We start from the raw sequence: 14,797 nt of genomic DNA, 5'->3' as shown, positions 1-14,797 counted from the left end.
TCAGTCAGGGATGACATGTGATTTGGGACTAGCAGAGATATTCCCAAAAGGAGTTCTGTCAAATTCCTGTCATTTTCCTAAAAGAGCTTATACTGGAAATCAGGTAACAACGTTTGCGCTTTCTTTCTGTGTCTCCTTCTCAGGCACTTAGGCTCCTAAAACTTCCTGTCAGAAGAAACTTCAATGTCAGCTTGGTAGATGCTCGCTTCATATTTTTGCTGATGAGGCAGGCTTTCTTAGCCGGAGCTCTGAAGCCAAGGTTGTTTGCTGTTGGAAATCATTTAACACGTAAGGCATATTACCCCCATTGTGTGGTTAGACAGTATTTTGCATCCGAGATAACTAACTCATTAAGGTACTGAGAACTGTTCTTTAAGCAACCAAAAGAAAACAGCTCCGATGTAGTGTGCCACCCTGTCTCCCCTGAGATAAGGCAGAAGAAAAACCAAACCTGTTACACAGCAGTGAGCACTGATCCGCATCCCAGGGCTGCTCAGAGTGCACTCAAGTGCAGCGCTAACATTTCAGGACTTCAACACCTATCTAATTTCACCATAAATGATGTTTTGGATGTGTCTCATACCACATCCTGGCCAACCTGGCAGCATCATGATAACGGATCATCACGTTCTGTGTGTGAAAAGAAAAAAGCAAAAAAAAACACAGTGAAAGAAGAGCTTCTCTAGTACACTGAAACCAAAGGGCTATGCTTGGGACTGAAGGCAAGGCAACAGAAATGGTCCTGCATATGCTCTTGATGAATTTAGCCTCTGTCATACTGGTAGCTCATTAAGGTGCATGGCTTGAAAAGAATCCCTGCCCATACTAGAAAGGCTGGGGGAGGAAAAAGGGGTTGCAACCACTTTACACACAGCAGGTCTTCTGAAATTCATCAGCAAGGGACTTTGTCTTTGAAGAACAGTTGTGGGACAATCAAAGTCCTACGTAGGTTTTTTTTTTTTTTTTTCATATGCTCAAATCCAGCTATAGATGGAAAAAGTCAGAAACTGGCAAATGGCTGTGTGTTAACACTAGCTAGCTGGAGATGTCCTTGCAACACAGCTTCTGGCTTGGCACAAACTCACAAACCATTTTATGGATGGAGTAAGATGTTGATGATGAGGATGCCCACAGCTCTGCCTGCCTGCCTTGTCCCCACCAGCTCTTTGGCACAGCCATGCCAAGACCTGCTGGCTTCAGGGCTGAGCAACTCGCAGCTCCTCTTGCCATGAAAGAGGCTCCACGCAGACACGGCTCACCCACACAGAGCGATCTGCAGGTTCAGAGACCTATTTAGACAGGCAGATTTAAAATAAGTAAATAAATAAAAGTAATAATAATCCTTTGCATTTGCAAAGGTGCTAACCACTCGCTACTGCCACTGCCTTGCAGCCACGACTGATGCACTGGGAAGCCACCCACGTGCTCAGGATCTTTCATGTGTCCTCCCACTTCAGCTTCTCATGATTTGGAATATGCATTTCATCTAAGCTTATGCAGCACTTTATTATAATAAATAATAATTATACCTGGAGGGTGAAAGTAAGCACAAAAAGGATCAGCCTGGAGGGTAGGAGTGCTTTCCAGGAAGGTGGTAGGTAAGGTATGAGCTGACAGAAAGTTGGTATGCTGTTGTAATCTCAAACTGACTATTTATAGAAGGGACTTGGATAGACAAGCATAAAACTCTTAATCACATGGACTACCAACCTGTTTCTGAAAATCTGCTGTCAACTTGATTCCTGTTCTGCTAAGGGAGCTTCTTTCTGAGGATGCTGGGCACGTTTGCTTTTTGTTATCTATGGTAAATCTTACACAGTTAAAGCAGCACTCTGTGAAAACAGCACAGCATTCCAGAAATAGCAAGTCTATTTTCTGCAGCACTCTGTTCAAGTCTCCTAGGCCATCACTATCATGTACAGTAGCTTTTGTGAAACGAAACACATGAGATCTGCTCAGTTTTTTAAACAGCATTATTTATTTTCTAAGTACTAAAATATACACTCTTACTTGAGTAAGGGTGCCTTAGTGGCTGCAATGTCTTTCTTTTTTTTTTACAAATATCAAATTTGAACAAACCAGAGGCACTCCTCGCACTGCCGTGTTCTCCTTTAGGGGCTATGTCTGTGAATCTCACCGAAAGATGGGCCCCAGCTGGCAGCCCCTGGCACAGGCCTGTCCTCACTCTACCTATCCCAGCCCGGGCCCCAAGCCAGCCGCAGCAGCAAATGCTGCACCCCAGATAAAGCAGGGAGCCCCAACGGGATCACAGAGCCTTCAACCCCACCTCCAGCACAGGCAGGGCAAGAACCTAATGAAAGATTAATATTAATAGAGCTTGGGAGCAAGTTTTGCCCAGATAAATAGATAATTTTACGTTTTAGGGCTGAAATCAAGGCTACCACTTCCATTTAGGTCATCAGGTACTGCTTCTAAAACTCTGCGTATACATTTTAATTCAAAACACATTGAGAAATTATTCCAAATTATATTATTTTAGAATTATGAAAGTTGTTTTGCATTTGAAATCATACTCTCATGATGTCAAAATCTTGTTAAAAATGAAAAAAAAAATGATTACAGTGAATGAACATGGTTTACACTATACGTTCAAGGTGCCAAAGTGTGTATTTTTTTCTGCAGTCTTCCACAAATGAGTAAATGATTAAAAATGATTAAGACTGCAGTAAAACAACATATAGCTTTAGGGTAAAAAGTATCTTTAAGAAAAATCCTCACATATTTCAGAATGGAAGCTTGGCAGCTTAACAGCAAACAAACTGCACTTAAGTAATTTTTACATAGCCAAAAGGACAATATTTTCTGCAGAGCAAATATGTACTACAGCGTGGTGGCTGGAGACAGGAAACATGCTTGTGGTTTGGTTTACTTCCAAGCTTTTTTTAATATATATATTTTATTTTAACAAACAGCTGCAAGGTGTTTACACTGAAAATTTAGTATCTGATTCTCTATCAGTATAAATTAGCACCGCACGTTTCGGTCATATTTTGCCTGTTTCCACCAGAAAAGAATTTAGTGCAAGTTATTTAAGCCCTATTGAAAAGCTCGTATGGTGTGGGAGTCCTCCAGTCCTGCCATACAGCTCAACTGGTGACCACCAAGTCCAAGGGATTTTGGTCTGACTCTCCCTGGCAGGGGGAGAAGTTGAGGGGAGGATATATTCCCCTGCAGAAGTCAATAAAACCTGTTTTGTCCTCGGGAAGAATGCATCCTCTGTTCCTCAGTGCAGTTCCCATTTAATTTGGAGCTTCTCGTGGCCTACAAGAGGCCAGGAAGCACAGGCCGCCTTTGCCTCTTCCAGCCTGGCTCCATCCTACCCCTTCCAAGGTGGGATACAGGGGAGTGCTCCGGGATGCCAGCTTCATCTGTGTCCCCCTAGAAGGGTCCAGTATTATTTTAGTAGCCTGAAGGGATATGGTTTCTGTCCTACCTTAACATTTTTTTGTGAAGCAGCAATCATAATTGGGACATTTAAATCCCACTTAATCACGACAGGGACATTTGAAGGCGTAGCTCAACTCAGCTGTTTGTGAGTTACCTCAGGGATGAAATTAACCCTTCCTCCAAGTGGGAGTTTCAAGTGTCTTCTTGCAAAATATATCACAAGAGTTCAGTGCAGGTCATGCAATAGCCAGGCACTCTGGGCTACCAGGAATAGCCAGGGCATGCTGCAGAGCTCAGCAGAAACAGGTCTTGTCAAGCTAAGGTGCACGTGTGAAAAGCCTGGTGTGAGCATCTCTAGGAATCCCTTCTGGCCCATCATTTATGGCTGTCAGTGAGCCTGTAAGCATCTGCACACCCCACTGTCAGCAGCTACCTGGTACACAGGCTGTAAATGAGCCAGAATAAGGCACTTGTGGGACTGTGTCCTTTTAACAGGGAAGCACAGCAGTTTCTAGGTGACTGCTCAAAGGTTTATTGCCTTCCAGTCACCTCATGCAATTACCAGGTAATACCAGGGCGTCTGCTCAGGGTTTTTCAAAGTCCTGGGGCTCAGCGCTCATTCCCCTTTAGTCTCTGATTTTCCCATTCTTCAAGAATTGGTTTACCTAGGCTCTTCTCCTCGGCTTCTGCCACATGGGTAGTCTGCAGTTGGGCGGCAACGAGTTTGAGGAAAAGCAAATGCGTTCAAAACATTACAAGACTTCAAAAAATGCGGCCAGGTAAAGCAAAGGTAGAATCCGCCAGCGGCTGTTCCCCGGCTGCCCTTTTTCAGGGGAAAACCTGCTGATTCTAAACAAAGTAATCACATCCAAAGCAACCTATAAATAGCTGCAAGTGCCGCCTTTAAAAGATAAGCCCCGGCACCACACTTTATCCTCCCGCAAGCTGCAGCACTCTTTGGACCCGCTGCCACCCGGCCTTGCCTCTGTCCCCACAGCCGTGGGGTGAGCTCCACAGGACTCCAGCAAAGACCTGAAGCGAGGATCTGCCCAGCCCCTGTCTTGGCACAAGCTTTTTGGGACCGATTCCCTAAGAGGGACAACCAATACGGGTGCCTGTGTCAAGCGGGATTGTCACTTCACTGCACCTGTCCCCGCTGTAACAGGAACAAATCTGGCTTTGGTTTGCTTCAAGGGCTTTAAACCATATTTTGATACTCGTACTACAGCGCGGGAATTATCCTATTACACTGAAGAGATTACTTGATATGACTGCCGCTGCCAGCTCTCACATGTGTAATGACCCAGATTCCTTATGAACAGCCAGCAGACAAATTAGTGGCAGCTACAGGCACCTGTTTACTCCCTTATAACTAATGCCTACACATTCGAGGAGTTTTTCAGAGTGACTCAGGCAGGTTAGTCAGAGGCTTTTACTCCAGCAGTGGCCTGAGCTGGGGGAAAAAAAGCTGTTAGAGGGTTCCCCACATCCCTGCACCTGATGGTAACTGGTAATTATACAAGTGAGAAGCGGGCACAGGCAAGCTAGTGGCAAACAGCAGCAGCACAGAGCAGGGGGAAACACAAGAGCCTTTTACATGATGACGTTTTCCCCCACATTTCTTTGAGCCTTTGGTTTACCAGAAGAGCTTGCTTGTGTCTGATGAGTAACCTAGTAGTAAAAATGCAATGTAAATCAGCAAACCTGTCCCACTCCTGGACAGCCACACTGAGCGTGAGGTCGCTCATAGTTGAGGGGTTTGGCAACCAACCATGTCTCCAAGATGAGCTCCAAGAAATGAGATGGTCTGAGCAGTCTGGGAGACAGGTTTACTACCAGAACAACATGCAGAAGGAAGAGAGGGAAGGAAGGTGGATGAAAACACCTCAGCTCTGTTTATTCCTTCAGGTGAGGATCTTTACCATGAGGGATAGAAAAAGACGTTTCTACATTTTCTGAGCCAGAAAGTGTAGTGCTCACTGTAGTGCTTACAACCACTTGGAGCTATGGGATGTGAAAGGTTGAACCTGGATGTGTCAGTGGGTAACATGCAAAAAAAAAATATGCTGGGAACAGACATAGTAGTTGCATCAGTCTTTTGGAAGTGGAAGATAAGTCACTTGAGGATGTAGAGAACTGAACCTGGGTGACTCATTTCCACTGAAAGAACACCATTGTGGCCAGCAGCTTCACCAAAAACAATGCTGGTCTGTGGGGACCTGCCTGGGGAACAAGCTAGAGATGCCTAGCATAGCTTACACCAAGCTTGCTAGATGGCACAAACCCTTGTTGCAACGCTGACCGTGGTCTCCGCCCACCAAAATACCTGATGAGCCAGACTCCTTCACACCTCAGCCCTGATACTGCATGTTCAGACTGCTGCCCTAAACAATCACTGAAAAAAACAGTGCTCCAGGAAAAGTGGACTCAGCCAGAGGTTTAAAAGACAGCAATGTTTGCAGCTGCTTCTGTGAGGGCCACAGAAGAAATCCAAAGGCAGACTGTTATTTCCGTAGTGTGATTACAAACTTCCCACCAGCAGTTTTGTAGACCATGAGAAAGCAACTGGAAGAGGAGAAGTGATGCTGTATCAGCCGGGAGAGCTCAATGTGTATTTAATGCTGGCCCTTGTCGGAGGTGGGAGCAGCAGAAGCTGCACATCAGCCTGCACATCATTAGAGGCTTTCTGCTTGTTTACACAAGATAAATGACCACAAAGAAGTCTGAGCGAGTCAGTCCTATGATTTCCTCAGGTATGCTGCTGCCCAAACTGCTTGGCCAGACTGTCATTTGGCAGAGATTTTATTGTCTAAAACCAGGGATACACAATGGCTGGACAAGGGCTGTATTTTGCCAGGACTCAAGGCTTAATCCAAAAATACCCCAAATGGCTGAATCCAAAAGCACATGTGGGCAGCGAGACATCTGGATGAGCTGAACCCGGCACTCATCCTGATGAGTAGTGCCCCTTACGGCCTTTGCTTCCAACTGTCACAACTCTATCCAAAGGGGAATTGGCTTAAAGCACTAGTGTTAAACTATTAGTTATTTATTGTAAAATTAATCCCCCATTTAAACTCCAATCCCTCCAAAACCCTGCTTCCAAGCCCGCGTTCTTTTTACCTTCGGTTCTTTTCTTTTAATAAAAGGGCAGCATATCTCTGAGAGCCTCAGCTCATTTCAATCTCCAGATGTACAAACATTGCTATAAACCACTTTGTATATAATAAATGAAGAACCAATGTGTTTTATCAAAAACAAAGATATGCACACATATACACACATGCTCACACACAAAACAAAACAGAAAGAAACCAGCAGGGGGACAGGAATGCCAGTCTTGCAGTTAAAAGGCCATTTGAGGCCTCAGAAAGTTCACTTTGTTCCTTGTTAACAGTTAATAAAATTTTATCCCCAGCTATTACTACATAAAAATAACTTTTGCATTCAAGCACATGGTGTAAGGAAACAATACTCCAGTGTCATAATTAGCTTAAATCAAGAGCGAATTAGAAATTCTATAAAAATGACAACTAGAACAATATCATCATGTTATTTTAATTATGTGCAATTCATTTAAAAAGGAAGAACAATTTGATGCAAAATAGATTTGTCTTTCTTAAACTTTTCACTATTTTTATACAAATTCATGTTTCCTCGCCTTGCTTATAGAAACATGATATACTGAGGGGAGAACTCTGGGGAAATTCTCTTTCAGAGATTTATGCCCATTCAGGTTAAGGATAAAATGTTAAAGCATCAAAACTCTTCACGAAACAGAAAATTTCTGAAAAAATCCTGGTCCGAAATGTCAAGGTCGAATTAAATCTACAAATTAAATCCAGAAGTGAAGGACCCTTCATTTGCATTCTTGGCTGCATCTTTAGGAACAGGATTTTTGCTCCATCTTGATGACTAGAAACTTAATTTCTAATGAAACTTTTGCCATAATGGCAGCTTCTCACAAAAAAAAAAAAACAAAAACAAAAACAAAAAAAAACAAGCCCTGAGGTTTCAGAGAGGGCCTGCAAGGGCTCTCCTCCACAGCACGCATCTTCCTGCAGGTGAACTGAGGCATTGAAGAGCCCTTGTCACTTATGACCAGGCCATTTGGGTGCCCAAGGGCAAAGGAGAGGTTTTATTTCAGTTGTTTGTGTGCGTGCCTACTGCTCATTAACCCAACAACAGCCTGCAGCAGCAGCAGTGGTCCTGGGCAGCGAGGTGAAGCAATCCCCCATGGACAAGAGCACTGCCACATATTTGATCTCTTATTTGAGCCAGTACAGATCTTGTACGCCCAGTGCTTTACCACACCAGCTGCTTCAGTGATGTCTGATTTCAACCCACCGCCATCCCCGGACCCCGCATTACCCAAGTTACAAACCATGGCCTTGACTCACCCTACAGCCACTGCTGCCTGAGCAGCCATAAATCTTCCACCACCTCTCAAAGTGCTGGGTTTGAAGTGATTTGTCACCCTGCCATCCTCTCCCCTCACCGCCATTTTGCAGCCTTCAAAGACATGCCCCAAATGCAATGCCTTCATTTAAAATGGGAAAAGGCTGGGACAGTATCTGACAGTATATTATTCCTCCTGTCCTGGTTTTGAGCCCCTCTCCCCACACCACTACTAGTGCTGTATAACGGGTTCAGTGGTAAAAACCCACACTGATTACAGGTGTAACACTCACAGGCACACACAGAAGCAGGCACACACACAATATGGCAGCCTTTGTTCTGCAAAGCCGCTCAGGTATAGCCACCAGGCACCATTTGTCTCATGCCACTGCTGGGCTGTACCCTGCAGCAGGGCAGCACTCAGCCCAGCGGGTGCCATATTGTCCCCACTCCTCACCTACAGCGCTGTCATGGTGGCTGGGGGTGACATGGGAGTGACAGCCACGATGGCCAAAGGCATGGCGTCTGCTTGCAGTCTTTTCTTGTGACAGCCCGTGAATGAAGCGGAGAGGTGCTGAGCCTCACCAACCCATGGTGTCTTGCAAAGATTATGTTGCAGAGGCAAAATTAATTGCTACCATGGAAACGAGTGAAGAATGAGCAAAATGATTACAACTGGAATACCTATTTAACAAGTTAGTTATTCACACTGAACTTTTATTCCATTCCTCTCCAAAATCAGATTTGTCTGAAACACCGAATACTCATCTTTCCTGTGAAAAAGAGACAGTTAAGGCCTTCTGGCAATTTATATTTATTAGAAGTCTCTATTTTTGTCTTCATCTAGTCACATAGCTTGGATCATCCACATATCTTCTGACTAAAACCCTGAAAACACAATGTCCAAGACTTCGGGAACACTTTGTATTTGACTAGAGCCAAGTGGAACGCATTACTAGATTACACATATGATCTTCGTTATCTGGGATATTTAGCATTTGGCACTGGCCCCTGGAAGATAACATGCCAGAGTCATCTACTGTGCACTGGGAGAAGAAAGAGTAGCCTCTCCATGAGCAGCACGACCCTGCTTCTACCTACAGAACAGAAAAAAACACCTCAGAGATTTCTGAAATCCCCAGTCTATACCTTTAACTTCTTTGACTGTAAAACACGAATAATAAAATTGGGGAGGGCTGGCTTTTTAGGTATTTCCTTTTCAGGTTCTGCAAAGGTTTGTTCATAAAACCTTTTAAAAATGATACCTAATTTTATTTTAAAACCAGTCTTGCTTCCAGCTTACACCAAAATAATATCATAAAGATGCTTAACTCTGTAATAAAGAGTAGTTTCATTATTGATTTTTTAATGTCTTTAGCATGCAGAGGAACATATCTATAAATGGTTATGAAGACTCAGATATGTAAAATTACATTACTAAGGCATATAAATAATTATATTATTAAGCACGTAAAAATATCACTTTGGAAGATCTTGTGAGGCATGCATTAGCAAAAAGGAAGCTGCTAGCAACAGCAACACAGAATTTGGCTGTCCCTGTCAAGTATCCTCCACATGAACAGAGGTCCGCCAACACAGAACAGAAACTTAGTAGCTTGGGCTGTCACACGTGAAAATTGTTTTGAGGGACAGCAGAATAAAGGCTGAAAATTTGGTTTGAAATAAGTCTTTATTATTAATGTCAATTATTTTGAGAAGACAAGACCTAACGCTTAAAAATCAAGGCCTCAGACATTTCTGTTTCAAACCCATAATTTGTGTTGCACTGAAGTATATCATTAAGTTGTGCAGTTTTCATTAAAGAACACCAAGAAAAAAGGAAAATTAAGAGGAAAATTACAACTGTGCAACAGGTCTAGGGCCAAATATAACTAACCCAAATCCTTTACTGATTTCATACATATTAATGGCGTTAAAAATCAGACTTTTTTTCTGCATCTGAGTATCAGCCCAGAAAAATATCAAAAGCTTACTTTTTTGGTATATTTCTAGAATAACTTTGTTCAAAGTGCTTCCAAAGAAGACATGGGATGATGTGAAACAGTCTTTGCATGCCTATTCATCACTACTTTGCGAGGAAAGATAAACTGTACAAAAAAAAAAGGAGCAAAACCAGGAGGCAATGAATAGTCTGCATATTTTTATCTGTTGGTAGTAAGGGCCTGAATTCCAGTATAATACCTATACTATTTACTATGTTCCCCTGCTGCCTACAGTTACAATCGAGTGAGATGGGGATTGCATGGTTGCACATCTGTACAAGACCATAACATTCAAAGTCATCTCAGAATTCCTCCACAGGCCAAGTTATCGTGTAGCTCCTTCTATATGGCTGATGTGGCAAGGCAAGATCTGTAAAGAAGGTCTAACTTTCATTAAACCAAATGGTATAGCAGGGGAAAAAGAAGACAAGCTTTTAAGCACACAAGACTTTCCAATTAGCTTCTCTTTCAGGACTGAAGAGCGCAGCGGAACAAAACACTGTCTGCTTTTTCCAGCTAGATCTTGTCTCACCTGCATCCTCCTGCTGTCACAGCTACAGCAATACTACCATTAAAAAACCTCAGTCCTCCGAATGCTGAAATAGCCATCTCCAGATGTCACAATGGTTTCTTTGAACAAACACCATTAATAAACTTTAAACTGCCCAAAGGTAGGTCTCGAATGGCTGCCACCACGTTTTATGAAAATGCCCTGTATATAATCCAAGGGCACCTGACATATAAAATGGCATAAAAATACAAGCTGACTTGTGCTTCTAAGTATTTCCTGCCCTTTTAAACTTTGCACTTGTTCATTAATTTCAACAAATGTTGAGGTGAGCCAGCTGCTGAGGTGAGAGGATTCATATAAATCCCTCAAAGATGTTTGCTAACTTCAGATAGGAACTTTATTATCTACAAGTCATTAATCAACCATTAACAAGTAAGTGTTATGGAGTCCCGCTATTAAGGTTCATTGCCAGAGGAGAATAATGGATTTTGCAGGCTGGCTGTGTCTACAAGAAAGGGAACTATGAGCTGAGACAGTTCTGAGATAAAACATTTGGAGGAGATTAGAAAACACGGGAAGTCATTTTGTTGCTCTCTAGCTTGCCTTAAGAGAAAGGACTTCACAGGAGTTAAGCATTTACACAACAAACTGAGGAGAAAGTTCAAGCTCATCCATCAGTTTAGTGATGAAGAGGAATGTGTTTTGCACAGCCAAACAAGGAAGTCAGGCATAGGTGAGAATTATTGCTCCTGCGAACAATAATAAACACTACATCATCCAACATGTTAGTCTCTCACTGATAGACTTCAAAGCCACAAAATCACCTGCTCTGGCCTCCAGGGTCCTCAGACTTCACCAGACACCTCTCACTAAGGTCACAGACTTCAGTTCAAAACAACAGGAGCAGCTAAACTGTGGCACGCCACAGGCAGAGGACAGGCAGGGCTGAGGCAGAATCCAACAGCTCTGGAAGTGGCAGGGTCTGTCAGGCAAAGCATTGCCCTTCCTGCAGAACAAGGCAACATTTCCCATTCTCCAATCCTCTACACCACAAAGTTTCTGCCAACTGGTCTTACATAAAAAAGAAAAAAAAATCCTTCTGCACACCAGATCTGGAAAGAATTTTGACCTGGACTATATAAGCAAGACATACTTACACTTAAGAAACAGTGTAAAATTCTTAGGTGCAAATTTACATGCAGAGTATTATCTCACTTAGAGGCTCTCCAGCTATGGCCAATTTCTGATACTTGTGGACCAAGCAATAAAACAACGACAAAAAAAGCAAAACTGAAGAGAAATGTTTATGTCTGAACCCCAGCAGGCAAATGACGAAGTTCTGAAATATGAATTCTGAATATAGTTAATTTTTTTTTTTAGTATTGGCGACTGTCTTGAAGGGAATGTCCTCCCTTCAAGAATGTATTAACAGCCTGAAGGGAAGACATTTGCCCCATCCCTGGAAGTGTTCAAGGCCAGGCTGGATGGGGCTTTGAGCAATGTGATCTGTTGGGAGGTGTCCCTGCCCATGGCAGGGGGTTGGAACGAGGCGGTCTTTAACGTCCCTTCCACCCCAAACCATTCTGTGATTCTGTGACTCTCTGTGCAGACACAGGCGTATAAATGGCAGGAAACCCTGAAGTCCAAGGGCTGAGGGATCCAATCTCTTGTCCTCTGTACCCTTCAGGTATTGCTGCTCCCTACAGTAAGAGTCCATCTCTAATTTCAGAACCTCAGTTATGAATGTGTGATCTATGCCCAAAAGGTGGTATCACAACTATGCACATTACAAATACAGTGAAGAAATTGTAGTAAATGGAAAATAAGTATGGTAGTACAGACAAACAAAACATTTCAATATTCCCATGAAGGGGTTACAAAATACCTATTCAACTTATTTTAAAGACTTGGAAACAAAGTCGGAGAGAGGCCACGGAAGAAATTTTACAGCCAGAACCAGAACACACGTTGCTGGCTCTCGGTCCTATGCTCAGGCCACTAGACTACACAAAAAGGTGCAAACGCCTTTAGGAATTCATTTCTAAGTTTTCTCTTTCATGTCATAGCCAGTAAAAAGACCTGCAAGTAGTTTCAACTCATTTTCCTTCCCTATTTTGCAACTCCGATGTTTTCACAGAATACTTTCACAGGTTTCTGAAATACTGTGGAATTCTGTGTGATGACAAATATGAAACCAGGTATTAGTTAGATCAAACACAGAAAACTTTCCAAAGCTCACATACTGATTACTTAACACACCACAGTGTAGGAAAAAATATTCCTTACAAAGCCATACTTTAATTTCCCTCAATAATGTTTCTTAGTAAAGAGCTCTACACAGCTGGAAGCATTAACAGCCTACCAGATGGTTCACTTCTCGATAAACACTTATGTTTTGTGAGTTTAAAGTCTAATGAACTGTAGGTGCAGGAAGATAAAATTATGTATGCAGAGTGGTCCAAATGGCAGGTCAGGGGCCACAGGCAGACAGTGGAAGAGCTCCACAGAAGCTCCCATTTCTGTGGTAGCTTTACATTGGGATAGGAAGGGAGAAGAAATGGCTGATCCTGGCAGAAGACATGATGTGCTGAATGCTTCACACTTGCACACACCCACACACTCAGTCCTAGAAGCTCCTATGGGAGGATGGGAGTAGGTGGTGACCACCAGACCCTGGCCCACAGCATTGTCCTAAACCAGCCTGGGCTTCCAGAGCTCTGGAGAGACTGTATCATGCAGCAGATCCATGGCAGGAACTAAGCTCCAATTAAATGGTACGATCCCACAATAACCATGCCCGAGATATGCCTAGTACTGCATGTACAGCCAGCAAAACTCACTGACTCACCTTGAGACGGATCTAGATCTGTTAAGAGCTTTGACAAAGATCAAAGATGGTGCAGACTGGCGTCTTTGGGCCAAGCTCTTCATTTTCTGTTTGGAAAGAGAGACAAAATGAAATCATAGGTGAGATTGGGAACCATTAGTGTATGCATATGGACTTGTCGCAAACAGACTCCAATTTCAGGCCATGGGAAAAAAGGATAAGTTACTGCCATCAGAAAATTTGGGAGAGGAAAATGCTTGCAAAATATCACGTATTGAGAAAAATAGGAGCATGGCCAGGAAGCCCATGATACAGAAAAGTTGATCATTAGTGTCCATACAGAGATGCTTGAGGTATTGCATGCATGAAATAAACATCTAGAGCATTTCCTAAAACACCGTTTGACCCTTAAGAATCTATTGTACTTCAAGTGTATCAGGAATCCAGATGGTGATTCAAATTTCAAATGCTTGATACATTTCTGTGCCTGGCCTGACATATACCGTAAATTAAGGTCTGAATTCTACCCCCCTAAGACTACCTGCTACACAGGGCTAAAAGTTTCTTCCAAATCTTTAGAACTCTAAAGAGGTATGAACAGTTTTATTCCCTATTAATCTAACTGGAGCACTACCTCTCGTCTCTCGGTAGTCATTAATGACATTTTTTTCATTCCTGATCACGTATGGGACAAAATAGGGAAGTGAGAGGCTGGGCAGTTCTCAGAAGGCACAGAAAAATAGGAGGGAATAGGCAAAAGGAAGCACTCAAAGACGGAATGCAGCAGGAAAAAAAAAAAAAATAAAAAAAAAACAAAGCACAGGTAAGAGATGAAAATATCAGTAGCTATCAAGGGAGTATGGATTCCCATTGAGTGAAGTTGAATACCGCAATAAAAATACCGAGCAAATAAACAATGCTGTTTTCCCCAGAGGCAGAAATTTTCAAAAGCATGTGCTGAAGACAGAAACACACATTGCCCTGAGCACAAATATATTCACCACCGTATTTTTTCCCCTTCTGCAGCCAGAAATAGGACTGAGGAGTCCTGGCCCAAACCCTGGAGCTGCTCTAGGAAGCGGTGGTGCAGCCTCCTGCTGCTGAGGTGCGTGACCTCTTCCCTCACAGCCTCTCCACCAGGAGGATGCTTGTTACCTTATTTAGCTCAAATATTTTTCATAGTAAACCGGTGAACAAGAGGAATGAGGCTGAGCACCTTCCGAGACCCAGACAGACCGGTGTCCTGTGCTGTCCTCCGCACCAGGCTGGGCACCGCCGGGAGCACACAAACAAACACGCCTCTGACAGTCACAAACTCACTGCTCGCGGCTAATCGCAAAGCAAGATTTTCTCCCTTTACAATAAATTTAACCACTGAATGCCAAGATGCCCAATGCAATACATTAGGGAACAACTGATTTCTGCCCATTTATGCTCTGGACGTGGCACGCATTTTATTTGGGCAGGTGCACAGTAAGCTTCACTCTGAGGAAAGAAATTCTACAGCAATTCGTGTTTTGCTTTGGACAAGTGTATTTCTTTTACTCATTGTAATGCATTTGTTAGTGTTGTTTGGGTTTTTTTGTTCCCCTTTATTTATGTAGAGCACACTTGTTTATTTTTTTAGATATTCAGTTGCATAAACTCAAC

General features: G+C 43.0%; 1 protein-coding gene across 1 annotated transcript in view; it reads right to left on the bottom strand.

Annotated features, from left to right (window-relative positions):
- Positions 1–14,797, bottom strand: part of ARHGAP20 (Rho GTPase activating protein 20) — a 61,220-nt gene that overhangs the window by 38,046 nt on the left and 8,377 nt on the right. The window contains exon 3 of the mRNA XM_035542775.1: positions 13,169–13,254. Coding sequence (XP_035398668.1) covers positions 13,169–13,254 — 86 coding nt within the window. The remainder of the gene's footprint in view (positions 1–13,168; positions 13,255–14,797) is intronic.

Source organism: Cygnus atratus, chromosome 1, assembly GCF_013377495.2.
Source record: "Cygnus atratus isolate AKBS03 ecotype Queensland, Australia chromosome 1, CAtr_DNAZoo_HiC_assembly, whole genome shotgun sequence".
Lineage (NCBI taxonomy): Eukaryota > Metazoa > Chordata > Aves > Anseriformes > Anatidae > Cygnus > Cygnus atratus.
This window is presented reverse-complemented; position numbering and strand designations above follow the sequence as displayed.